Below are 27,927 nucleotides of genomic sequence, written 5' to 3'. Positions count from 1 at the left end.
TTTGTGAAACTTTTCTGCAAACTACTTAAAGCATCTTCTCCATCAGTTCCTCCATCATCACTGGCAGCGCCTTTGAAAGGCTTCACCGATCTGCAGAGTACATCATCTTTGCTAATGTGCACTGGAGGTTTTATCTTAAACCCCAGTTGGCCACCGACATTACCTTAGGAGAGTGCTTTCTGCATTTTAAATTGATATCCGTAGGCAAACGCTTACTACAATGCTTCTTAAAGTCCTCTTTGAAAGACTCATTTAGGCCTGGCTTGGTGGCTCACACCTATAATCCCAGCACTTTGGGAGGCCCAGGCGGGTGGATCACCAGAGGTCAGGAGTTTGAGACCAGCCTGACCAACGTGGTGAAACTCTGTCTCTACTTAGAAAATACAAAAATTAGCCGGGCATAGTGGCAGGAGCCTGTCATCCCAGCTACTAGGGAGGCTGAGACAGGAGAATTGCTTGAACCCCGGAGGCGGAGGTTACAGCGAGACGAGATCACACCACTGCACTCCAGCCTGGGCGCCACGGCCAGAAAGCCTCATTTATAGTGATGTCTAGTACCTCCACTATTTTCTCTGTTAGAAATGATTTCTGTTTTGAATAGACAAGACCTTCACTTGGTTCAAAATTCAAAAGATAGAAGAGGACAAACTGAAAAGTCTCCTTGCCTCGGCTTCCCAGTCACTTGGTTTCTTTCTCTTTTTAAAAAATATTTTATTTTATTTTAGGCTGGGTACAGTGGCTCACACCTGTAATCCCAGCATTTTGCGAGGCCGAGGAGGGCCAGCCTAGCCAACATGACAAAACCCTGTCTCTACTAAAAATATAAAAAATTAGCCAGTCGTGGTGGCCGGTGCCTGTTATCCCAGCTACTTGGGAGGCTGAGGTAGGAGAATCACTTGAACCTGTGAGGCGGAGGTTGCAGTGAGCCGAGATCACACCACTGCACTCCAGCCTGGGCGATAGAGCGGAAAAAAAAAAAAAATTATTCCACAATGTCAACATAAGTCAAAACATCATATTATAGCCCATAAGCATATATAATTATTTATGAATTAAAAATTGAAAATAAATAAATCAATGACAGCAATGTAAAAAAAAAAAAAAGAAGAAGAAAAGAAAAAATGAGTAGTTTGTCTGGTGGAGTTTTCTACTCTCGATCTTGCTGATTGCCATAGAACAGGATTTTAAATTCCAGTCAGATATTTCATCAGATGCATCCGTTTTTTAGCATTTGTTGAGTGATAAACTTGTTCCCTATAACCAAATGTGCTATGATCATCCTTGCAGGGTCTTTTCCTTGAGAGAGTTAACCAGAGGCAGAATTATTGGGTCAAAGGAGAGGGAGAGATGAAAGGTTTTTTGTTTGTTTGTTTGTTGGTTGGTTGATTTCGAGATAGAGTCTTGCTCTGTTGCCCAGCCTGGAGTGCAGTGGTGCGATCTCGGCTCACTGCTACCTCTGCCTTCTGGTTTCAAGCAATTCTCCTGCTTACATTTTGATAAGCATTGGCCACGTGGCTTCTGAACTTGGGACCATCAGAAATCAGATTTCATGGGGCTTATTCATTCCAGGCACTCTGACCACGTCCTGCTTGAGAGAGATTGTTCCCGGATTCTCAGCGCTATGGGGAGCAGGTGCTTCCTGGTCCTGCTCTTGGGTAAGTGGAACTAAGAACTCCCTTCCCTTCTCCTCATGCGCCTGGTATCCTCGCTTGATTTGCTCCTTCAAATCTGGCATTTTCTCCAGCATTAACTGCGTGTGCCTGTCCTATTAGAAGCTCTCATCTCGAGTCAGGCTGGGCTGTCACAAAGCAGAACTGAAACAAGGACTTGTGTGCGTAAATAGTTTATTTGGGAGGGGATCCCAGGAAAGGAGGGTGTGGGGAGGTCACACAAGGAAGGGTGAAGAGCCGCTGAAGGGTGTGTTAGTGAGGGGGTTACCACTGCGGGCAGGCGGGGTGCTGTCCTGCTAGGGACCTCCAAGAGACGGTGTAATTCCCACATTTCTGGCCTACTCCCCAGCTGGGTGCAGTAAAATGCACTGTTGCAGAGAGAGACAGAAAGTCATCTGCGGCCGGGCACGGTGGCTCACGCCTCTAATCCTAGCACTTTAGGAGGCCAAGGCAGGTGAATCACTTAAGGTCGGGAGTTTGAAACCAGCCTGGCCAACATGGTAAAATGCCATCTCTACTAAAAAGACAAAAAATTTAGCCGGCCATGGTGGCGGATGCCCGTAATCCTAGCTACTCTGGAGGCTGAGGCAGGAGAATCACTTGAACCCAGAAGGCAGAGGTTGCAGTGAGCCAAGATTCCACCACTGCACGCCAGCCCTGGGTGACAGAGTGAGACTCTCCATCTCAAAAAGTAAAAAAAAGAAAGAAAGAAAAAGAATGTCATCTGCATTCATAGGAACCCCCTCTGGGGTAGGCTAAAGGGTCACTTCAAGTATCTGCTATATGGATTGACGCCAAGCGGGTCCATGCTTGGAGCATCATAGCTCAGTAAGTTACAACCTAGACCTTCCCACCCTGTCCTCTGGGCTTTAGGGTCTTAGAGACAAGAAAAAGAAATCTCCGTAGGAGGCATCAGATACAGTTTAAGGATGGAAGGTTTGTTAGGAGACTTTACAGGTAAGTGATGTTCCATACTGTATGTAAGGGGCGGACACATTTTTTTCTGTAAAGGGACAGATAATTTGTATTTCAGCTTTGTGGGCCATATAGCCTCTGGCTTAACTACTCAATTCAGCTATTCCAGCCCTAAAGCATCCATAGGCCTTATGGAAATGAATGGATGTGTCTGTGTGTCAATAAAACTTTATTTACAGACATAAGCAGCTAAAATTCGTATCGTTTTCATGGCCATTAAGTATTATTCTTCTTTTGATTTTTTTCAACCATTTAAAATGTTTTATGTAAAAAATATAAAAGTCATCTCAACTCATAGGTCCAGTTTGCTGACCCCTACCTTGTGGGAATCAAGTGATATTTCTCTCTGAAAAAAAAAAATGATTCACAGGAAAATTGGTGTTGAGTGTTTTGGCTCAGAAAAATGGCCCTGGTCAGCCAGGCGTGGTGGCTTACGGCTGTAATCCCAGCACTTTGGGAGGCCGAGGTGGGCAGATCACGAGGTCAGGAGTTCGAGACTAGCCTGGCCAACATGGTGAAACCCCATCTCTACTACAAATACAAAAATTATCCAGGCGTGGTGGCGGGCGCCTGTAATCCCAGCTACTTGGGAGGCTGAGGCAGGAGAATTGCTTGAACTTGGGAGGCAGAGGTTACAGTGAGATGAGATCGTGCTACTGCACTCCAGCCTGGGAGACAGAGCAAGACTGTCTCAAAAAAAAAAAAAAAAAAAAAGAAACAAAACAAAATGTCATGAGATAACCTAATATTATAAATCTTTAAACATAATGTTTTCATCAGTATGCATGATATTGAAAACAGTAAATACAATGGGTGAGACAGGAGCAGGTGACTTTATCTTGCCCAGGTACCTTGCCTTGTTCTTTGATAACTCGAATGGACCATGAGCATGACCCAAATCCAATCTCCTAGGTATTATTTGCTATGCTTACACCATCTGGGGGCTGACATTGTTCATAGAAGCAGATGCCTCCATATTTTAGCAAAAGATTCGCGCAGAGCCACCTTGCAACGGAAGGGATAGGAAAAAAATTCCTTCTTCAAGTGCCTGCTCATTCCAAGCGTATTTGCCTTAAGGGAGTGATGTTAGATAATCCAGGAAGAAATAGGTGGAGCAGCTTTCTGCGTTTCTGAGTTCATCCCCAGTGTATGTATTTAACTTCAGTCTAACAACATGCCAGCAGGAAGAGATCATCTTCAAATCATCATTATCCATTCCAAATTTGTCAAAATATCGGAACTCCCAGGATTCTCATGCCCCATGAATATTCAAATCTCCTCGTACCTCAGAGGAAACCCTGTTTCCTAAGGATTAAACCTACACTGTCGTCAGCTGGACATGGCTACTGAGCACTCAGAATGTGTCTAGTCCAAACGGACATGTGCCGTCTGTACAACATGCATACCAGATTTCAAAGACCTAATAAACACACGTAAATTTAAATAATGGACAAATTATTTATTGCATATTGATTATGTGTTGGAATAGTAATATATTTCAACTACATTGAACTAAAAAATATTATTGAAATTAATTTCAAGTGTTTCTCTTTGCTTTTTAAAAATGTGGCTAATAGATGGCCAGGTGTGGTGGCTCACAGCTGTAATCCCAGCACTTTGGGAGGCCGAGGCGTGCAAATCACTTCAGGTCATGAGTTTGAGACGAGCCTGGCCAATATGGTGAAACCCCATCTCTACTAAAAATACAAAAATTATCCAGGCATGGTGGCAGGTGTCTGTAATCCCAGCTACTAGGGAGGCTGAGGCGGGAGAATTGCTTGAACCCGGGAGGTGGAGGTTGCAGTGAGTCGAGAACATGCCGTTGCACTCTAGTCTGGGCAACGGAGCAAAACTCTGTCTCAAAAGACAAAAAAATGTTGCTAATGGAAAATTTAAAAGGACCTATGGGGTTTCCATTTATATTTTTCTTGGACAATGTGTGGTTTGAGGTCTGGACTGATATTAAAATAAACTGTTGAATATAGAAAGGAGATTGCCAACTTGGTCTTTTGGTGCTAGGACATAGAGAAGAAGCTGAATTCGCTGCTGGGTTTTCTGAAATTGGGAAACACAGCTCCAATTAGATGAACTTCCCATACTTTAGAAGGATATGATGTCCAAATTTGTGACTCTTGTGTTTATAACCTGCCTGGAAGACGCTATGGTGAAGCTTGCACGTGTGACTGGGCAGAGTTAGGGTTAGTCGCCCCTAACTCACCCAGCCTTCAGCCAAGCAGAGTCCAGGGGATCCCCGTCTGAATGATCCCCTCCTCTCTCTGTTCCAGGTTTCACTATCTTAGTGGTTCTGCCAGGATCAGAAGCCGAGAATTCTGGAGGTGAGTCTATTCATAGCCAAAGGCCAGAGGAAAGAAAATTGGGATCTGGAAGCTTCCTTCAGAGAAGGGAAGAAGCTTTTTTCAAGAGACAGAGCGTGGAGTCTCTGGCACTTCCTTCTGGCTCCTTGGAGATCCCAAGAGCTGTTTTCCCATCTCCATCATCACCATCATCTGCATTTACATAGCAAAGCACATCACACATGCCACCTCAGTCAATCCCCATGACACTCCTACAAAGACAGCATGGGCATTATCCCCACTTGATCGAGGGTCCTCCAGAATAGTGGCTGGCTCAAGGTCACATGGCTGGTGGATGCTAGACTCTCCTCTTTCTTTCCCCAAGCCTGTGTCTTGAGTCATTCCAGGAAATACTTTGCCTTCACCACAAGCCATTGCTTGGGTTCCCCAAGAAGCAGACCCTGAGAGCAACCCGTTGTTCTGGGAGGGACTCCTAGGAGGCACCAGCTGGGAGTGGGCAGTGGCATAGGAAGGGGAGGAGCTCATATAGGATCTTTATCAAGCAAGTTACATGTGGGCAGCTGGAGTTTAATCCCTGGGGGAAGCTGTTGGGTGTGGCATGGAACAGGCACCTCATACCCCTCAACGGGTAAGGAACCTATTGATTATGACTATGTTCCAAATTGTGGTAAAATGTGGATAATGTAAAATGTAGCTTTATAACCATTGTCAAGGGTACAGGTAAATGCCATTCAGCGTTTGCACTGCTATGCAACCATCGCCACCATCCACCCACAGTGTTCTTTCTAGTTGCAGAACTGAAACTCTGTGTCTATGAAACATGAACTCCCCATTCCTCCTCCCCAAGGCCCTGGCACCCACCATTCTACTTTCTGTCTCTATGAATCCAGCAACTCTGGGCATCTCAAAGGAGTGGAATCATACATTATTTGATGCTTTGCTTATTTCATGGAGCATAATGTTCCCCAAGGTTCATTTATGGTGTAGCATGTGTCAGAATTCCATTCCATTTTTTTTTTTTCTTTTTTTGAGACTGAGTTTCGCTCTTGTTGCCAGGCCGGAGTGCAATGGTACAATCTCGGCTCACTGCAACCTCAGCCTCCTGGGTTCAAGCGATTCTCCTGCCTCCGCCTTCCTAGTAGCTGGGATTATAAGCATGCACCACCATGCCCAGCTAATTTTTTTTGTTTGTTTGTTTGCATTTAGTAGAGACGAGGTGTCATCATGTTGGTCAGGCTGGTCTCGAACTCCTGACCTCAGGTGATCCACCCACCTCAGCCTCCCAACGTGCTGGGATTACAGGTGTGTGAGCCACCATGCCTGGCCAGAATTTCCTTCTTTCTGAAGGCTGAATAACATACTATTGTGTGGATGGACCACATTTTGTTCATTCATTTATTCATTCATGGGCACCTGGATTACATACAACATTTGGCTATTATGAATAATGCTGATATGAACATGAGTGGACAAATATCTCTTCTATACCCTGCTTTTGATTCCTTTGAGTATATTCCCAGAAGTGTGATTGCTGGATCATATGGTAAGATCATATGGTAATTCCGATTTAGAATTTTTTGAGGAATTGCCATACTGTTTCTCATAGACATGGTGTCATTTTACATTTCTACGAGCAGGGCACAAGGGTTCCATTTTCTCTACATTCTCACCAACACTTGGTATTTTCTGTTGTTTTTAAAATAATAATGAAATTGGCTTTTTTTTTTTTTTTTTTTTTGAGATGGAGTCTCTCTCTGTCACCCAGGCTAGAGAGCAGTGGCACTATCTCGGCTCACTGCAAGCTCCGCCTCCCAGGTTCATGCCATTCTCCTGCCTCAGCCTCCCGAGTAGCTGGGTCTACAGGTGCCTGCCACCATGCCCAGCTAATTTTTTTTTTTGTATTTTTTTTGTAGAGACGGGGTTTCACCATGTTAGCCAGGATGGTCTCAATCTCCTGACCTCATGATCCACCTGCCTCAGCCTCCCAAAGTGCTGGGATTACAGGCGTTAACCATTGCGCCTGGCCAAAATTGGCTTTTTTTTTTTTTTTTTAAATGCACTATCTTCTATCAATCATTGATAAAGGGAGCTACTTATGAGAGGAAAGGCATTGTTAACCTGCCATGTGATGAACAAAGAGAATTCTGGTAGCCAGGGTGAGCCTGCAAGGAAAGAAAAACAGGTGCTGGCATTTGGAGGTTCACCCATCTGGCAAAAGTGGTGTTGGTGGCAGAAGTGGGACATGGTTGGGCACTGTGTGCCCCTGTGTTCAGCAAAGGTCTGGGTGCCAAACGGATGCCAACAGAACTATTCCCAACATGACATTCTTCTGACTGCAGCATTGGTACAGGGTAGACGCATACTGAATATTTCTTAGACGAATGAATGGATTCTGTTTCTCTGCAGCTTTCTGTCTTCCATGCCCTAAATATGCGAAGTGTCACAACAGCACCCACTGTACCTGTGAACACGGCTTTTGGGCCTGGTCTGGCAGGACATACTTTCATGAGTTCTCTGAGAAGTGTGAAGGTAAAAATGTTAATGGGGTTTTAGTTTAATCTCTCATTAGTGATAACTATTCTGTTCCATGTGTCCTCTGCCCAAAACACATAAACCCATAGCCCAAATAAAACTCGTCTCTCTTCAGCAGACTAGTTGATAAAGTACAGCCATTGGCCAGGTGTGCTTGTCCCTGAGTCCTTCAGATGGAGAGCACAAGTATAAGTCTGTGGTCCAGAGCACCTTTTGTCTGTGGGTCCTTTGCTTGAGCCTCAGCTCTGGTCCATTCAGTAAAGAAGGCTGATGTGGTTGGGAGCGGCAAGACACAAAAAAATTGCATAAACCAGGATTTTTTTTTTTTTTTTGAGATGGAGTCTCGCTCTGTCGCCCAGGCTGGAGTGCAGTAGCACCATCTCGGCTCACTGCAAGCTCTGCCTCCCAGGTTCACGCCATTCTCCTGCCTCAGCCTCCCGAGTAGCTGGGACTACAGGCGCCCACCACCATGCCCGGCTAATTTTTTGTGTTTTTAGTAGAGACGGGGTTTCACCATGTTAGCCAGGATGGTTTTGATTTCCTGACCTTGTGATCCTCCCGCTTCAGCCTCCTAAAGTGCTGGGATGACAGGTGTGAGCCACCGCGCCTGGCCTTTTTTTTTTTTGAGTCAGAGTCCTACTCTGTCACCCAGACTGGAGTGCAATGGCGCGATCTCAACTCACTGCAACCTCTGCCTCCCGGGTTCAAGCGAGTCTCCTGCTTCAGCCTCCTGAGTAGCTGGGATTATAGGCATACACCACGACGCCCAGCAAATTTTTGTATTTTTAGTAGAGACAGGGTTTCACCATGTTGGCCAGGCTGGTCTTGAACTTCTGACCTCATGTGATCTGCCAGCCTCAGCCTCCCAAAGTGCTGGGATTACAGGCATGAGCCACCACGCCCGGCCAGGCCAGGATTTTAGTAGTGTGGTCCTTCCTCATCTCTCTCAAGCTTTTCTAATAGTGTGTTAACTTACCCTATGTTTATTACCCTGCTATGCACTATGTGTATTAAATTGATTTAGCAAATGGTGTGACTTAAAAACAACATTAAAAACAACATTCCATCCTTATTCTAGTGATTTGATATGTCATCTTTACCATGTTCTAAAGCTCCATAGGTACTTGGGTCTATGTCTGGACTTCTAGTCTATTTCATTAGTCTATTTTTATTTATGCATGCATCAGTACCTCTTTGTTTAGTTGCAGCTTTATACTTTGTCTTAATCTCTGGTTCCCACCTTGTAGTTTTTTCTGGCTGCACCTGCATGATAGCAACAATTTGTCTCTCACTTCATAAAATACACATGTAGATTTTTTAAAATTGGAATTGTATTGGATTTATAAGTTAACTTAGGGAGAACATTGATGGACAATGGTTGGGCAAGAAAGATTTCATGGGCAAGGGAAATGGTATAATTCTATGAAAATGAAAGCAACACTTTCTCTTGATTCACAGATATTAATGAATGTGAGACCAGGATGGCAAAGTGCAAGTATGAAACTTATTGTACAAATCAAATTGGAGCTTACATCTGTAGCTGTTGGCGAAAACATCCTAGCTTCAACTCGCTGGCTGGTTTTACAGGTTATAATCATTCAGATTGTTATGGTAAGAACCTCCAAATACTGTTTTCACTGAAAAATGATGGGGACTTGGGGGAAACTCTGAGAGATTTTCTAATTTTAGGCCAGGGTAAGAGAGTAAAGCTCCATCCTAACCCTCATCCCTCACTCCTTTGTTGTCTTTGATGATATTTTCCAAGATGGTGTCATCTAAGCCTTGGCATCAATAACCATCTCTATATAGATGCTTCCAAATGTATGTGTCCAATACAGATCTGTTTCCCGAGCTTCCAAAAGGGCACCTTTAAATTTCTTCTGAATTTCTCTATTTATTCATCTCTCACTCATCTTAAATTCAATGTTTATGTCTACCTACCTATCTACTAAATCTGATGAATTCACACTGATACCTCTGGTTCCAGTTCAACATCAAGGCTTGTGGAAACTTCCCTCTTTCCTTGTTTGTAACTTCCTTCTCCAACAATGAGAAACTCGTCTCTCACTATCCACAATTTATTTATTTGTTTAATTCCAGCATTATTTCACGTTTTGGGTAAGAGAGATTGGATTGAAGTGCTAAATCTTCCACTTAACATCTGGCTTTCAGTTAATGACTTAATTTCTATACACCTCATCTTTAAATGGGAGTAGTAATATTAATAGTATCTACTGTGTCAGTTATGTGTTGCTGCATAACAAGTTACCCCCAAATTTAGTGGCCTAAAACAACATATATGTATTGTTTCATAGTTTCTTTGGGTTAAGGAACTAAGCATGGCTTAGCTGAGTCTTTTGCTTCTGGGTCTATCACAGTTGCAACTGAGGTTTTGTCCAGGCTGTGGTTTCATCTGGAGACTCGACTGGGGCAGGTTCTGCTTCCAAGCTATTCACAAGGTTGCTGGGAGAATTTAGTTCCTTCAGAGCTGGTGGACTGAAACCCTCAGTTCATTTCTGGTGCTTGGTGGGAGGTAGCCTTTAGTTTCTAGATATGTGGGTCTCTACAGCTTGCTTTGTTATAGCAAACACATTAGAATACCCAGAAAGAGAGCATGAATAAGACAGGAGTCATAGTCTTTTATAACCCACTCTCAGAAGTGACATCCTATCACGTTTGCTATATTCTGTTCCTTAGAAATGAGTCACTGAGTCCAGTCCACAGTCAAGGGAAAATTACCCAATGTTGTGAATGCCAAGAGGCAGGGATTATTTGCAGCCATTTCTGAATCCTTCTTACTGGACTGAATAGTGTTCTCCCCAAATTGATTCCACCTGGAATCTGTGAATATGATCTTATCTGGAAATAGGGTATTTGTAGATGTAATAAGTCAAGATGTGGTTATACGAGATCAAAGTGGACCCTGAATCCTACATGATTGGTGTCCTAATGAGATGAAGGGTATTTGGACACAGAGACACACACAGAGGGAAGATGGCCATGTGAAGACAGAGGTGAAGATTGGAGTTATGCTACCAAAGGGCAAGGAATGTCAGAGACTGACGGCAACCACCAGAGGCTGGAAGAGGCAGGGCAAGGTGTTTCCCTGAAGCCTTCAGAGGGAGCATGGTCTTGCTGGCACCTTGATTTGGGCTTCTGGCCTTCAGAACTGTGAGACAATACATTTCTATTGCTTTAAGCCACCCAATTTGTGTCACTATATTATGGCAACCCCAGGAAATTAATACACTTTACCTATTCATTATTATTATTTTTGAGATGGGGTCTCGCTTTGTTACCAGGCTGGAGTACAGTGGTGTGACCTTCGCTCACTGCAACCTCTGCCTCCCAGGCTCAAGCAATCCTCCCACCTCAGCCTCCTAAGTAGCTGGGACCACAGGCATATGCCACCACACCTGGCTAATTTTTGTATTTTTTGTAGAGATACGGTTTCACAATGTTGCCTGCACTGGTCTGGAACTCCTGACCTCAAATGATCCACCCGCCTCAGCCTCCCAAAGTGCTAGGATTGCAGGCGTGAGCCACTGCACCCGGCCCCTACTCATTATTAATGTATGTGAAATACTTAACAGTCCTAGGCACCTAGGAAGAATCAGTTAATACTGGTTATTACGCTGTATGTGCCTTTTCTACAGCCTTCTGTGTTCCTTGAAATGAGATAATATATATGATGGCACTTTATATACTGTGATGTGTAGACGACTGCTTGTATATTATTAAGTCAATTAACACTGATTTCTTGCATGTCACCCTGATGTGTTGGGATCCTCTGCTATATACTCCCACACCATCATGTCCTATTTATTATTGACTGATTGATTGATTTTGGGAAGTCCTGTTTTATTTTATTTTAGGTTTGGGTGTGGTATATGTGCAGGTTTGTTGCGTGGGTAAATTGCGTGTCTCTGGGGTTTGGTGTATGAATGTTTCCGTCACCCAGGTAGTGGGCATAGTACTCAATCGGTAGCTTTTCAGCCCTCGTCAGCCTCACACCCTCTCCCTCTAGTAGTCCCCAGTGTCTATAGTTCCCATCCTTCTGTCCACATGTCATGTTCTATTTATTAAGAGCATCCCTTGCAATTGCTTAATTATTTATTCATAATAACTTGCTTAATGACTTTCATGCCAAACTTCAGATTCCACAAGGGGACACCTTTGTTTCTTTTCCTAGCCTATATCCATATATTTCAGCATTGTGCTTGGTTTCGAGTAGGTGCTCAATAAACAGGGTTGACTAAAGTAATGGGTTGGTGCAAAAGTAATGGCGGTTTTTGCTATTACTTTCAATAGCAAAGATTGCCATGACTTTTGCACCAACTCAATATGGAACTGGAAGCCCCATTCTAATTCTCTTTTATAATTCTACTGTGCAATACTTTTTAGGCTTCTTAGAGGGGAATTAGGATGGGCTGCAGAAGTATTAGGGAAAGACTCAACTTGAGGGTGATTGGAGGAAGGGATGCAAGCAGGGTGTATTTTCTCCCACATCTCTTTCAATGACATCTTTTCTTTCACAGAGGACGATAGTCAAGGGACACAGGCAAAAGTGGATATTTGGGTGAGTGGGGTGAAGCCTGGATTTGGGAAACAGCTGGTATGTATAACTATGTCATTCTCCTACCCAAACATTAACATGTCTTGCTGTGATTTTTAGGGCAGGGTAGTTCTATCCAGGGGTAATTTTGTCCTCCATTCCAAGGTTATCTGTGAATGTCTGGGGACACTTTTGGTTGTCATACCTTCGGGGTGATATGTGTGACTGGCATCTGGTGGATAGAGACCAGGGATACAGCTCAACATCCTACAGTGCCTGGGACAGCCTCCCACAATTAAGAAGTTCCTTGTGCCACATGTCCATAGAGAAAGAGAAATACAAGGGTAGGGGGAAAGTGCCTCAGCTGTCATTCAAAGACCTACATCAAGCACCTAGATTCTCAATGCCACACGCACCCTGTAGCACCTTAATAAATGTTGTTGCCTTCTGGGCTCCCCACTCCAACACTTGCGCATATTCCTTATTTCTTACATTTCAGTGAGAGTCAATCTAATTAGCTTTATTTTTTTGAAGGAAAATCTGAGAAGAAATGGAAGCAGAGAGGACATTGCAAGAGAGGCTACTCAACTAATTCAGAGCGTGGAGTTGAAGATCTGGAATGACAGTTTTGCTTCTCCAGGAAAGGGTCGAATTTCTGACTTAGATGTAGGTAAGAGAGGCTGAGTAGAGTCTTTATCACCCTCCGTAAACACCATTAAGAGGTCTGGGTCCTGGCTTTGCCAGGGTTTCTGAATGATGAAATCTGTGGGTTTCCAGGATCATAGACCCTCTACACCAACATTCTACATGAGAAGGACTCTGTTTTCAAAAATGCAAATTCAAGGGACAAGAGAATAAACCAGCTCTCGTCTTCTTTTCAGCTTCCCTTGGTATGATGGAAAGTATTTAAGATCATATTCGCCACGCCTCCTTGGCTAGAGGATAGAAAAAACCTCGGTTATTTTCCTACTCTACTCTCACATAGTAACGAGAACACAGAATACTTCATCTCTGGTCACCAAAATACGTGTGGGCTCATTTTCCACACTGACCGCACAGTTCTCCAGTGGATACCAGCTGGGTGTTCTATAATTCAATTATGACATTATGAATGCTTAATGACTTTCATGCCAAACTTCAGATTCCACAACATTCTCTACCAAAGATAGTGTCAGATCTCATAGGCTGCAGGCTTAATCCCACAAAAGTGTTCTTCACCTCAAATGCCAATCTCAAGTTCTAGGTTGTAACCTGTACGTCCGACTGACAGGCTACACATTAGAGTCCCACAACCCCTTCCTTGGGTTTGAGTAATTTGCTAGAGTGACTCACTTAACTTAGGAAAGCACTTTACTTACATTTATCCATTTATTAAAAATATATTACAAATGGGCTGGGTGTGGTGAGTTATGCCTGTATTCCCAGCACTTTGGGAGGCTGAAGCAAGTGGATCGCCTGAGGTCAGGAGTTCAAGCCCAGCCTGGCCAACATGGCAAAACCCCATCTCTACTGAAAAAAAAAAAATACAAAAAGTATCTGGGTGTGGTGTTGTGCGCCTGTAATCCTAGCTTCCCAGGGGGCTGAGGCAAGAGAATTGCTTGAACCCAGGAGGTGGAGGTTGCAATGAGCTGAGATCACACCATTGCACTCAAGCCTGGGCAAGAGAGCAAGACTCCATCTCTCTCTATATATATATAAAATAATATTTAAAATATAAATATATATTTATAAATACTATATATATATAAATAAAACAAATGATACAGATGAACAGCCAGATGGAAGAGATGCACAGGGCAAGGCATAGGAGAAGAGGTGCAGAGCTTCTAAGCCCACTTTAGGGGTGCCACGCCGAGGACCCACATATTTTAAGCTATCTAGAATCTCCTAGACAGCTTAACAAATCTTTTGGATTTGTATGGAGGCTTCATTAGTTAGCCATGATTGGGTACATTACTGGCCATTGATATCAACTCAACATTCAGCCTCCCTCCTCTTCCTGTATCTGGGATGGGGGTGAAACTGAAAGTTCCAACCCTTTAATCTCACCATTGGTTTCCTTAGCAACCACCCCCATCCTGAGGCTATCCAGGAGCTGGCTAAGAGTCCCCACATTAGAAAAAAAGATGTTTCTATAACCAAGAAAATACAAAGGATTTGAGTTGAGTCACATGCTCCTGTCACTCAGGAAATTACAATGGTCTTAGGGGCGATATGTCAGCAACTTGAGTCCAAGACCAAATATTAGAACAAGAGATTTTCCTAGTGCTCCTACTGCTCAGGAAATGCTAAGGGTTTTAGGAACTCTATATCAGGAACTGTGGTTTCTTCCTAACCTCTGTATCTGTTAATCATTTCAAAGAATCAATTTTTGGCTTTGTTGATTATTTATATTATTATTCCATTTCCTTTTTCTTTAATTTTCTGTATTATTTCTTTCCTTTTACTTCTTTTTTTTTTTTTTTTTTTTTTTTTGAGACGGAGTCTCACGCTGTTGCCCAGGCTGGAGTGCAGTGGCGCGATCTCGGCTCACTGCAAGCTCCGCCTCCCGGGTTCCCGCCATTCTCCTGCCTCAGCCTCCTGAGTAGCTGGGACTACAGGCGCCCGCCACCGCGCCCGGCTAATTTTTTGTATTTTTAGTAGAGACGGGGTTTCACCGTGGTCTCGATCTCCTGACCTTGTGATCCGCCCGCCTCGGCCTCCCAAAGTGCTGGGATTACAGGCTTGAGCCACCGCGCCCGGCCTCCTTTTACTTCTTTTGGGTCGAACTTGTTTTTCATTTTCTAACTTATTGACTTAGTAATTTGATTACTAATTTTAAACCATTCTCCTTTCCCAATATATGCGTTTAAAGCTTAAAACTTAGCTATAAATTAGAGCTATATATTTCCCTCTAAGCACACCTTTAGCTGCATCCTGCAAGTTTTCATATACTGGGCTTTCATTATCATTTAGATCAAAATATTAAAACATTTCCTATGTAATTTATCATTTAACTCATGGTTTATTTAGAAGTGTGTTGCTGAATTACCAAATATTTGTGGCTTTTTAGGGTTTCCTTGTGTTAATGGCCTCGTTTAATTTATTGTGGAGTTTTAATTAAGAAAGGATGTTGAACTTCGTCAAATGCTTTTTCTACCTCAATTGAGATGATCATTTTATCATCAATTGAGATGGTTTTTATCTTTCATTCTGTTAATGTGATAAATCCTATTGATTGATTTATGTATGTTAAACCACACTTGCTCACCAGGAAAAAATAGTTGTGATATATACTCTTTGATGAGTTGTCTGAGCACATACTCTGTAGGATTTCAATCCTTTTGAATTCATTGAGACTTGATTGATAGTCTATTTTGGCAAATGTTCCATATGAACTTAGTGTCTGAATTAACATACCAAATCTGGTGGTATAAGCATGGTAAACAGTGGCTTAACCATTATGTTTTAAATAGTTTTAGCATAAGTGAGTCAGGGCTGATGTAGCAATAGTATGGCAGCTCTATGCTCTGCTGCCTTCATCATTCACTTTCACTTTGAGTTACAAGAGAGCTGTTCTACTATCACACCCTTTTACCAGCCAGTGAAAAGGGGAAAAAATAAGTTGAAAGGATGTCTGTTTCCCTTAGCACATGCCATTCTGTTCTTTGATCCATTGGCCTGAAAATAGTTGCATGGCTCTGCCTAGCTGCAAGGGAAGCTGGAAAATGGCTTGTCTTCAGCTTAAATTTAGTAGTTCTAGACCCAAAGAAAGAATAGGTAAATGGTGATCACAGGTAATAAGCAGTCTGCCATAGCCCCTAGGACAGCTTTCTCACTTGCTCAGAGACAAACTCTGGTTATACCCCCAAAATGTTGAGGTTGATCTCACAAAATGTGTTTATAGGTTTGATGAATAGTGTTTACTCAAGGGATTCTTCCCAAATGCAGAAGTTCTGTTCCTAGTGACTATTTTTTTGGGAAAACTTTAAAATGCTTAGCTACTCTTGCTTATAAAGATTGCATTCGCCCCTAACCAGGCACTCCAGTACCATTAAGTGTCCTGTGGAAACTGCTTAGCTTGCCTATCAGAGTACCTGTTCTGGGAAGCATGCCCTTCTCCTCTCTTCTCTTGGGTTGTGGCCAGTGTGTTGCTAAGGCCATTTTGGCCACTCCATTTCTACCAGCCAAAGGTGGGAAGAAAGTGCCATGTGGCCAACCTTGCACAGGGGAGATGGGATCACCAATAGGTGGTCTTCTAGAGAAGGGAGTTCTTTAGCAAATTATTTAGGCATGAGGCTTGAGAACAGGACTGACTTTCTTAATGTTTTCAGTTTATGAAACCAAGAGGTGCAATGAAACAGGGGAGAACGCTTTTCTGGAAGCTGGAAATAACACCATGGATATCAACTGTGCTGATGCTTTAAAAAGAACCCCAAGAGGTACCATGTCTCCAAGGAATTCTCTTGATTCCAAATTCTATGCATCATTGTTTTATTTCTAGGTTATTAAACCCCGGGGTGGGAATTCACAAAGCTTTTCAGGTAGGGAGATTCTACATGGTGGAATAAAAAGATCTTCCTTCACCACTAACTAGGCATTTTGCAGCGAGAAGACAGGTTGTCATATGGGGTGTGTACTTTGTGATATACACAAAAGTTTGCAGAGGGATTCCTTAGACTACCTGAGTTCCACGTGCCCTTCTGAGGACAAGCATCTTGCCTCACAACTCTGGTTATAATGCTCCAGGGCTCGTATATATTTTTAGGACTCTGATGAGCATATTTTGCACATAAACCGCTTATAATATGTGGGGCATTATAATACATATTACATAAACAAAAATGCTGCACCCCAAGCGACACACAGTGTCTTGAATGGCATTTAAGGATTTCCAAGAACAGTTTTAGCCATTCCTTGCTTGCCTTATGACCCTCATGTTAGACACTACTGTCCTTTCTCTCCAAACTATGGACGGCCACTAACAGCATTTCTTCTCCATTTTTCTCAGAGAGCACTGTAGTTGCCCTCATCACGTTTCAATCTCTTGGGGATATTCTGAATGCATCCTTTTTTAGTAAAAGAAAAGGGATGCAGGAAGTAAAACTGAACTCTCATGTTGTGAGTGGCAGCATCGGTTTGAAGGAAAAAGTGTCCCTGTCTGAACCTGTGTTCCTGACTTTTCACCATAATCAGGTGAGAAACACCCCGGGCTGGGTCTTCATGCAGCACCTTAAAGGGTGAGCAGGTGCGGACAGCTTCCCAAGTAGGAAACGGAATTCAGAAGTAAGAGAACACACAAGACACGCTGAGGCATCTTCAATGAGATTTCGCCTCACCATGGTGAGGATGGCTATTACCAAAAACTTAAAATATCAGTAAGTGGCAAAAAAAAAAAAAAAAAAAGAAAGAAAGAAATAAAGAGGAACCCTTATGGATATGCTATTGAAAATGTAATTTGGTACAGTCATTACGGAAAATAGTACAGAGGCTTCTCAAAAAGCTATAAACAGATTATTGTCTGTTCCAGCAATTCTACTTCTGGGTATGTGGCCAAAAGAATTGAAATCAGGATCTCAAAGAGGTAACTGCACTCCTATGTTTATTGCAGTATTATTCACACTAGCCGAGATATGGAAACAGCCTATGTATCTGTCAACAGATGAATGAAGTTTTTTTTTTTTTTTTTTTTTTTTTGAGACAGAGTCTCGCTGTGTCGGCCAGGCTGGAGTGCAGTGGTGCCATCTCGGCTCATTGCAACCTCCATCTCCCTGGCTGAAGCGATTCTCCTGCCTCAGCCTCCCGAGTAGCTGGGATCACAGGACTGTGCCACTAGGCCCAGCCGATTTTTGTATTTTTAGTAGAGACAGGATTTCACCATGTTGGCCAAGCTGGTCACGAACTCCCGACGTCAGGTAATCCGTCTGCCTCAGCCTCCCAAAGTGCTGGGACTACAGGTGTGAGACACCGTGCCTGGCCAATAGCTTTTTTTTTTTTTTTTTTTTTTTTTTTTTTTTAACAGACGGAGTCTCACTGTCACCCCAGGCTGAAGTGCAATGGCACAGTCTCTGCTCACTGCAACCTCCGCCTCCTGAGTTCAAATGATTCTCCTGCCTCAGCCTCCCGAATAGCTGGGATTACAGACACCTGCCATCATGCCTGGCTAATTTTTGTATTTTTAGTAGAGACGGGGTTTCACCATGTTGACCAGGCTGGTCTCAAACTCCTAACCTCAGGTGATCTGCCCGCCTCAGCCTCCCAGAGTGCTGGGATTACAGGCGTGAGCCACCATGCCCAGCCTAATGTACCACACTCAATGTAACTACACTTAATGATAATAAGTGTATACTTGAGATCTGCTGAGAGAGTGCATCACAAATGTATTCATCACACACACAGACACACACACACAAATATGTGAGGTGTTGGATATGTTAGCTTCATTATGGTAATCATTTAAAACTGTATACATCTATCAGAATGTATAAACATAGTTTTTTGTTTTGTTTTGTTTTGTTTTGTTTTGTTTTGGTCAATCACACCTCAGTGAAGCTTGGGAAGAAATGAAATGTTGGGGAATCCAGAAATTGCCACAGTGAGATGCCATTCTCATGTTGAAGCCAAAAGGCAATGGAGGAGAAGCTTTACTGAGCTCAGTGGAAGCAGGAGGCAGGAATGAGGGATCGCTCTGCAGAAGATGGAGATGGTTTAAAGTAGAAAGGGCACAGGGAAGAAATACTTTATTCCTCTCTCTTCTCTCACCCAAAGAGTCTCACCAGTGCCTCTCTTTGGTTCTATAAATAGCAAGGAAGCTGGCGAAGCCATTCAGAGGGTCAACACCAGGGTTCTGAGCTGACCAGAGAAGGGCAGAATAGATGGAGAATAAACCCACCGCAGGCGTGGTGGTGTGAAACTCTTCCCCTACAAGTGTATTTCCCATCCAGTTTCCAACACTGCATAGTGATTAACCTATAAAGTTGAAATAATAAGCTGGGCACGTTGGCTCATGCCTGTAATCCCAGCACTTTGGGAGGCCAAGGTGGGAGGATCACTTGAGGCCACGAATTCAAGACCAGCCTGGCCAACATGGTGAAACCCCATCTCTACGAAAAATACAAAAATTAGCCGGGCATGGTGGTGTGCACCAGTAGTCCCAGCTACTTGGGAGCTGAGGCAGGATAATTGCTTGAACTCGGGAGGTGGAGGTTGCAGTGAGCTGAGATCGCACCACCGCACTCCAGCCTGGGCAACAGAGCAAGACTCTGTCTCAAAATAAAATAAAATAAAAAATAAAACCAGGAAGAGACCCACTTTCATACTCTTCTCTTTCCAGCCTGGTGACGAGAGAACAAAACATATCTGTGTCTACTGGGAGGGACTGGAGGGAGGCAGCTGGTCCACTGAGGGCTGCTCTCGTGTGTGCAGCAACGGCTCTTACACCAAATGCAAGTGCTTCCATCTGTCCAGCTTTGCCGTCCTCGTGGCTCTTGCCCCCAAGGTACCAAGATTAATTCCTGTGAACCTGTGTATGTCCCGGAAGCTGTGAGTCATCCTCTGCATTTCTTACAAAAAGATTCTAAAGGCCAGGCGCGGTGTCTCACACCTGTAATCTCAACACTTTGAGAGGCCAAGGCGGGTGGATCATTTGAGGTCAGGAGTTCGAGACCAGCCTGGCCAACATGATGAAAACCCGTCTCTACTAAAAATACAATATTAGCTGGGCATGGTGGCACACACCTGTAATCCCAGCTACTCAGGAGGCTGAGGGAGAAGAACTGAGTGAACCCAGGAAGCGGAGGTTGCAATGAGCCGAGATTGTGCCACCGTACTCCAGCCTTGGTGACACAGCAAGACTCCATGTTAAAAAATAAAGAAAGAAAAAAAAGAGATTCTAAGACAAGGAGTCAAATAGTAGTAGCTTACTTGAAAGTGGATTACAGGAAACACTAGTGGGGGATTGAGACAATGAGATGGAAGTAAGACAGATGTCAGTGCAGACAGCATTATCAAGCCAGTTACCACCATAGGTAACTGGACTTTATTCCCTCTGGGGGACTCTGGGAGTCAGTGTAGAACTCACATCTCTGAGTCATTCTATCTGAGCTGCAAGGGAGCTGGGGTATTTATACACCAACTCCCATTAGTCATTTGTTAAGAGCTGTATCCAGCACTGGTCTAGTTGTTTTGGTTTTTAACATTCCTGTGTGATGTGTGTTATTACTGCTCTCATTTTGAAGATGAGAACACTAAGTCTCAGAGAGGTAAAGTCAGTTGTTTCAGGGACTGAACTAGGAAGCCCATCTGACACTACCTCAGGGACATAACACCACCACTGGACACTATAATGGATTCCCCCTTTGGTGTTTGGTGTTTTGCAGGAGGACCCTGTGCTGACTGTAATCACCCAGGTGGGGCTGGCCATCTCTCTGCTGTGCCTCTTCCTGGCCATCCTCACCTTCCTCCTGTGCCGGCCCATCCAGAACACCAGCACCTCCCTCCACCTACAGTTCTCCCTCTGCCTCTTCCTGGCCCACCTCCTATTCCTGACAGGCATCAACAGAACTGAGCCTGAGGTAGGTAATTTACCCAAATTACCTCATGGTCATAATGAATCCAGCCATCTTGTCCCACAAGAAGATGGAGAGCAGGGCATTAGTCAGCAGTGATGGTGTAGAGAGGAAAAATATGAGCTCTATTTCAGTTGTCCTCCAATACAAGGGCCATTTAGCAAAGTGACTGAGTGTCAGGCTGATGGTATTAAATAGGGTAACATTAGTGGTTGTTAGGATCACCTCCAGAATGTCACAGGCTTGCCACAGTGGGAGTTATTTTTTCCTTATGTATCAGTAGAGGGTGAGCAAACAGGTCTGAAGAGTGTCTATCCTGCACCGTCAGGCTGAGGGAAGCTCTGTCATTTTTCCATACACAGCTCCCAAGGTCATCCTGGTGTTCTTCACATTTCAACCAACTGGGAGGGGGAAAAGAACATGGCTGAGTCCCACGGTGGGAGGTTAATATGTGCCACACCAGGAAGTGGTGCATCTCACTTCCCCTCACACTCTATTGGCTAGGATTCAGTCACATGATAACACATAACTGCAAGGGTAGTTGGGAAATGTAGTCTCTGGGAAGCCACTTTCTCGTGACAAATCTATACTCTGGATTTGAGGGTGGGGAAGAGGCTTAAATTTTTGGTGGGCAGTGAGTTTGCTGCAGTGATCTGCACTTGAATCACAGCTCTTCATGTTACTTGCTGTAAAACCTTGTTGAAGTGACTTCCCCTTTTAATTTATTTACATTTATTTTTTAAACTGAAAAATACAAACTATATATATGATATTTTTTTCTGTACAGCATGTTTTGAAATATGTATACGTTGTAGAATGGCTCAAGTGATCTAATTAACATTTGCATTACCTCACATACTCAGCTTTGCTGTGTGTGTAGTTTTTTTTTTTTTTTTTTTTTTTTTGTGGTGAGAACACTAACAACCTATTCTTTTAGCAGTTTTTGAGAATACATACATTGTTACCATGTAACTATGATCACCATGTTTTACAATAGAGCTCTTGTGGCTTCCCCTTTTTATTTTATTTTTTATTTTTTTATTATTATTTTTTTTTGAGACGGAGTCTGGCTCTGTCACCCAGGCTGGAGTGCAGTGGCGCCATCTCGGCTCACTGCAAGCTCCGCCTCCCGGGTTCACGCCATTCTCCTGCCTCAGCCTCCCGAGTAGCTGGGACTACAGGCGCCCGCCACCTCGCCCGGCTAGTTTTTTGTATTTTTTAGTAGAGACGGGGTTTCACCGTGTTAGCCAGGATGGTCTCGATCTCCTGACCTCGTGATCCGCCCATCTCGGCCTCCCAAAGTGCTGGGATTACAGGCTTGAGCCACCGCGCCCGGCCGGGCTTCCCCTTTTTAAACTTCCTCTGCAAAACAGGGGCCTAGTTGTAGGATTTTGTAAGAACTTAGCAAGATAAAACATATAAAAGATTATGAATTAATCACTCAGAGAACAGTGTTCATTTTTGTCTTTATCATGATCATGGCCATCATATGATCCTGGAAGATTTAAAGCTAGATGGTTCTTTAAGTCTTCTATTAACCCTAAAATGCTATGATCACACAGCTAGAAAGTTACAAAAGCACTCTGTTGATTTTTTAATTTTTTTTTTCCTGTGAAATAGTATAATTTTATGGTTAAGGGTAAGTACATTTTCTGGAGATAGTTTAGGTTCAAATCCAGTTTTATTTTTTTATTAGCTGTAAGATTTGGGGGCCAGATTTTAACCTTTTGGTGTTTCATTTGAAAATAGGCAGAGGTTGGGAAGACACAGTCCTCAGGCCAAATCTGGCCTGCCTTCTGTTTTTTGTAAATTAAGTTTTATTAAAACACAGCCTCATCTATTCATTTACATATTGTCTGCGGCTGCTTTTATGCTACAATGGGAGAATAGTGTAGTTGCAATAGAGATTCAACTGCACAGCTTAAAATCTGGCCCTTAAAATTTTTTTTTTTTGCCGGGCGCAGTGGCTCACGCCTGTAATCCCAGCACTTTAGGAGGCCGAGACGGGCGGATCACGAGGTCAGGATGTTGAGACCATCCTGGTTAACATGGTGAAACCCTGTCTCTACTAAAAATACAAAAAAATTAGCCAGGCATAGTGGCAGGCGCCTGTAGCCCCAGCTACTCGGGAGGCTGAGGCAGGAGAATGGTGTGAACCCGGGAGGCGGAGCTTGCAGTGAGCCGAGATCGTGCCACTGCACTCCAGCCTGGGCGACTGAGCAAAACTCCGTCTCAAAAAAAAAAAAATAAATAAATAAATAAAAAATAATTTTTTTTTGTCTCACAGTAGTGAGGTAATGAGTTGAGTTAATACTTACAAAGCAATTTGATCAGTGTTCACCCTTAGTTAAGTGCTCAGAAGGTACTAATTACTTCTCTGATAAAATTTTCAAATAATGTTTTTAAAATCTGTAAAAATAATATTGTGGTTAAGATGGAGTTGACTTAGTCATCTTGAATATATATGCTTTTATATAATGCCCTAAAATCCTACCTTTTATTTTGTTTATTTATTTATTCATTTGGTGGATATTCTTAAAATACCTACTGCGTGTCAGGCATTGTGCTGAGAAAACATTAATAATTAGGTGAACTACCTCAATTACTTTCCCCATAGAGTTCACAGCTTAGAAACATGTACTGAGTTTGGGTGTGGTGGCTCACACCTAATCCCAGCACTTTGGGAGGCCGAGGCAGGCGGATCACCTGAGTCAGGAATTTGAGACCAGCCTGGCTAACATGGTGAAACCCCACCTCTACTAAAAATACAAAATGTTAGCCGGGCATGGTGGTGGGCGCCTGTAATCCCAGCTACTCCGGAGGCTGAGGCAGGAGAATGGCTTGAACCGGGGAGGTGGAGCTTGCAGTGAGCCGAGTTTGTGCCACTGCACTCCAGCCAGGGCAATAGAACGAGACTCCATCTCAAACAAAATAAAACAAAACAAAACAAAGAAGTGGCCACAGATAAAAGTAAATGAATATGTGCGGCCATGTGCTAATAAAACTTTACTTACAAAAATAGATATTGGGTCAGAACTAGCCCAAAGCCACAGATTTCCTAACCCTGCTCAAGGCAGCAATGGAAAGGACTTCAAGCTGGGAATGACAGAAAACACTTCTCAGGTCAACAAAAGTTGAAGGTAAAAGTAACTGGAGTGAGAGGAAACTAGCAGCAGAAAGAACAGCAATACGGCTATGAAGAGTCTGAGTGGGAGTTACTAAAAATATGGGCCAGGTGCGGTGGCTCACACCTGTAATCCCAACACTTTGGGAGGCCCAGGTGGGTGAAGAATTAGATCAGGAGTTCAAGACCAGCCTGGCCAACACAGTAAAACCCCGTCTCCACTAAAAATACAAAAAATTAGCCAGGTGTGGTGGTGGCGGGCACGTGTACTCCCAGCTACTTGGGAGGCTGAGGCAGGAGAATTACTTGAACCCAGGAGGCGAGGGTTGCAGTGAGCAGAGAGCGCGCCACTGCACTCCAGCCTGGGTGATAGAGGGAGACTCCATTTCAAAAAATAAAATAAATAAAATAAAATAAAATAATAAAAATATGAACCCTGCTAGAGGAAGTGGGCCAGATTTTAGGAATATTTGTAAGGGGAGTTGGTCAGACTTGAGGCCCAAACAGATGTGGAAGTGGTACATGTGCGAGAAAGCAGAAATAAGGATGAATTAGAGGTTTCCCATTTGGGAGGTTGGGTAGATGGATGGTGAGAAAGAGGAACAGACTTGAAGCAAGAAGTAGAATGAATTCGGTTTTAAATCTGTTAGTTAGAGGTGCTGGTCAGACACTGGAATTGAGACATACAATAGAAAATTGGACATAGGAATTTTGAGCCCTGGAGAGATTAGAGCATGAGAAAGGGATATTGGAGTTTTCTACACGAAGGAGACACTTCAAGCTGCAGAAATAATGATGAGAGATACGTAAAATGGATTAAGAATAAAGCTCTGTGGAGGAGGAAGAAGGGGGTAGAGGGAGAAGGAGGAGGAAGAGGAAGGGGGGACGTTGGGACAGGAGGAGGAGGAGAACTCTGCACATAGTCTGTCCATAATCCTCTCCGAGTCCTTGAAGCCGTGGTCTCAGAATGGAGGCCACCCTGTAGGGAGGGTCTTCACAGGTACCAGGCCCTCTGCAAACACATATGAGGTAGGGACCACCAGGATGTAGGAGCCACAATCTCCACATTCCAGGTGGGGACTTAGAAGTCACACCAGCCTAGTCCACCTTTTAATTGCCAATTATACTTCAAACCAGTCCTTCCTTAAGCCTGAATTCTATTTTCTCTTGAAAATCCCTAGAGCAGTGGTTCTCAGCATCTTTGAGGTTGGATCCCTTTGAGAATTTTGTTGAACGCTAAAGCCCTTTTTCCCAGACAAATGGACATATACACAAAAGTTTGAATAAAACTTCAGTTAATTCAGGGACAGGAAAAGCAAATTCAGGCCAGGTGCGGTGGCTCACGCCTGTAATCTAAAGATTCAGAGGAGGAAGATACATGAGATATATGAGAAGACTCAAAGATAAGCAGGTGAGAATTCCTGGATAGATGAGTGTCCAGGACATCGAAGGACAGGAAGTGCCAACTAGGTTGATCAGCTTCTGCTGAAAGGCAGATGGACGGGCGCGGTGGCTCATGCCTGTAATCCCAGCACTTTGAGAGGCGGGTGGATCACGAGGTCAGGAGTTCCAGACCAGCCTGGCCAACATGGTGAAACTCCGTCTTTACTAAAAATACAAAAATTAGCAGAGTGCGGTGGCACACACCTGTAATCCCAGCTACTCAGGAGACTGAGGCAGGAGAATCGCTGGAACCTGGGAGGCAGAGGTTGCAGTGAGCTGAGATCGTGCCACCACCCTCTAGCCTGGGCGACAGAGCAAGACTCCATCTCAAAAACAAACAAACAAACCCAGAAATGCCAAGTAGAGAGACTGCTGGATTTGGTAGTTAGGAGGTTATGTTAGTCAGGGTTTCTGGAGACACAGAAATAGTAGGATGTGTGTATATTACTTGATTGGATTTAACTGCTTCGTATTTTTAGTAGAGATGAGGTTTCACCATGTTGGCCAGGCTGGTCTCAAACTCCTGACCTCAGGTGATCCACCCACCTCGGCCTCCCAAAATGCTGGGGATTACAGGTGTGAGCCACCGCACCTAGCCAATAGATGTGTTTTTAAGAGTTCCCACTATGGACATTTGGAGCTCAGTTCCACCGAGGATCCCCAGGGGGCAGTGTAGAGAACATGTCTTAGATATTAGTGGATTCTACCAATTTTCGTTTATTATACATTTGGGGGCTGTTCCCACGACATGTATTCCTTGGGTTTCTACCCTGCTCTATGCATGATGTAAACAGACTTCAATAAGTAGCAGAAGTCCTCAGAAAATGTTTAGCACCCAGGCAAAATGTTATAGATGCTCAAATAGAAATTCCAGGCAGCATCCAGGAAATGCTACGTGCTGAGCATATAATCAGGTACAGACCACATCTGCTGTACACCCCTGACTCTTCTGTTCCCTTCAGGTGCTGTGCTCCATCATCGCAGGGCTGCTGCACTTCCTCTACCTGGCTTGCTTCACCTGGATGCTCCTGGAAGGGCTACACCTCTTCCTCACCGTCGGGAACCTCAGGGTGGCCAACTACACCAGCATGGGCGGATTCAAGAAGAGGTTCATGTACCCTGTAGGCTACGGGATCCCAGCTGTGATTATTGCTGTGTCTGCAATAGTTGGACCCCAGAATTATGGAACATTTACTCAGTAAGCATAATGCGTGTCTTTATGATGGTGGTAGCAATGGCCATGGCTCCTGCGTGACTTAAAATCAAAATGTTTTCTTAGTCCATCTTTTCTTTTCTTTTTTTTTTTTTTTTGAGATGGAGTTTTGCTCTGGTTGCCCAGGCTGGAGTGCAATGGTGAGGTCTTGGCTCACTGCAACCTCCATCTCCTGGATTCAAGTTATTCTCCTGCCTCAGCTTCCCAAGTAGCTGGGACTACAGGCGCCTGCCACCATGCCCAGCTTACTTTTGTATTTTTAGTGGAGACAGGGTTTCACCATGTTGGCTAGGCTGGTCTCGAGCTCCTGACCTCAGGCGATCCACATACCTCAGCCTCCCAAGGTGCTGGGATTATAGGCATGAACCTTCGCACTCAGCCCTTAGTCCATCTTTTAATTGCCAATTATACTTCAAACCAGTCCTTTCTTAAGCCTGTTTTCTCTTGAAAATCCCTAGAGCAGTGGTTCTCAGCATCTTTGAGGTTGGATCCTTTTGAGAATTTTGTTGAAAGTCAAAGCCCCTTTCCTCAGACAAATGTACATATAAACAAAATTTTGAATACAACTTCAGTTAATTCTGAGACAGGAATGGCAGATTCCGGCCAGGCACAGTGACTCAGACCTGTAATCCCAGCACTTTGGGAGGCCGAGGTGGGCGGATCACCTGAGGTCAGGAGTTCAAGACCAGCCTGGCCAACATGGTGAAACCGCGACTCTACTAAAAATACAAAAAATTAGCTGGGCGTGGTGGTGGATGCCTGTAATCCCAGCTACTCAGGAGGCTAAACAGGAGAATCGCTTGAACCCAGGAGGCGGAGGTTGCAGTGAGCCGAGATTGCACCATGGCACTCCAGCCTGGACAACAAGAGCAAAACTTGGTGTCAAAAGGAAAAAAAAAAAAGCAAATTCAGAGCCCCACATTAAGCACCCATGAGCTACATGTTCTCCTGGATTCTGAAAGAGTAGGTGGAATGGGCTGAGATGAATCTCCGAGATGTCAAGAATAACAGCAATATTAAAAGCATCAAAGCCCTGTGGTGCATCAAAAATGGAGCTTCCTCTCTGCAGCAGCTCATGCCATTCTCACCATGACCCTATGATGTCAGCAGTTTATTTGCTTACTCACGGGACACCTGGGCTTGAGTGCATTTCATAAACTTTTCCAAGGTCAGAGCTGCAAGGTGAGTACGTCAGAATTTTCAAGGCAATACTCTGAATAGCCGTGTTTTATTGCTTCACTAAAGCAGCTTGCAAAACTCAACACACAACCGTTAGTTGAAGTAGTTAATACTTTGTTAATGGTGCTTGGGTTAGGAAGTAGGTTGTGCATACACTAAAACATCATGTATGTTGTTTTATCATGTATGTTGTCCCCCTGTTTTTTGTTTTTTGTTTTTTTTGCAATGGAGTCTTGCTCACCTGTGCAGTGGCGTGATCTCGGCTCACTGCAGCCACTATCTCCCGGGTTCAAAGAATTCTCCCGTCTCAGCCTCCTGACTAGCTGGGATTACAGGCACCCGCTATCATGCCCGGCTAATTTTTGTATTTTTTAG

General features: G+C 43.8%; 1 protein-coding gene across 7 annotated transcripts in view; it reads left to right on the top strand.

Annotated features, from left to right (window-relative positions):
- LOC105487019 (putative adhesion G protein-coupled receptor E4P) overlaps positions 1-27,927 on the top strand; it is a 55,569-nt gene that overhangs the window by 16,116 nt on the left and 11,526 nt on the right. For all 7 annotated transcript variants that reach the window (XR_011617922.1, XM_071087957.1, XM_071087953.1 and 4 more), the window contains 11 exons: positions 1,570-1,655; positions 4,931-4,981; positions 7,367-7,489; positions 8,951-9,103; positions 12,031-12,071; positions 12,582-12,717; positions 16,361-16,468; positions 17,038-17,222; positions 19,360-19,524; positions 20,405-20,599; positions 26,123-26,358. Coding sequence is in view for 6 of the 7 variants with exons in the window: in XM_071087953.1 (XP_070944054.1) it covers positions 1,570-1,655; positions 4,931-4,981; positions 7,367-7,489; positions 8,951-9,103; positions 12,031-12,071; positions 12,582-12,717; positions 16,361-16,468; positions 17,038-17,222; positions 19,360-19,524; positions 20,405-20,599; positions 26,123-26,358 (1,479 nt within the window). In the remaining variant the exon portion in view is untranslated. The remainder of the gene's footprint in view (positions 1-1,569; positions 1,656-4,930; positions 4,982-7,366; positions 7,490-8,950; positions 9,104-12,030; positions 12,072-12,581; positions 12,718-16,360; positions 16,469-17,037; positions 17,223-19,359; positions 19,525-20,404; positions 20,600-26,122; positions 26,359-27,927) is intronic.

This window comes from Macaca nemestrina, chromosome 20 (genome assembly GCF_043159975.1).
Source record: "Macaca nemestrina isolate mMacNem1 chromosome 20, mMacNem.hap1, whole genome shotgun sequence".
NCBI lineage: Eukaryota > Metazoa > Chordata > Mammalia > Primates > Cercopithecidae > Macaca > Macaca nemestrina.
This window is presented reverse-complemented; position numbering and strand designations above follow the sequence as displayed.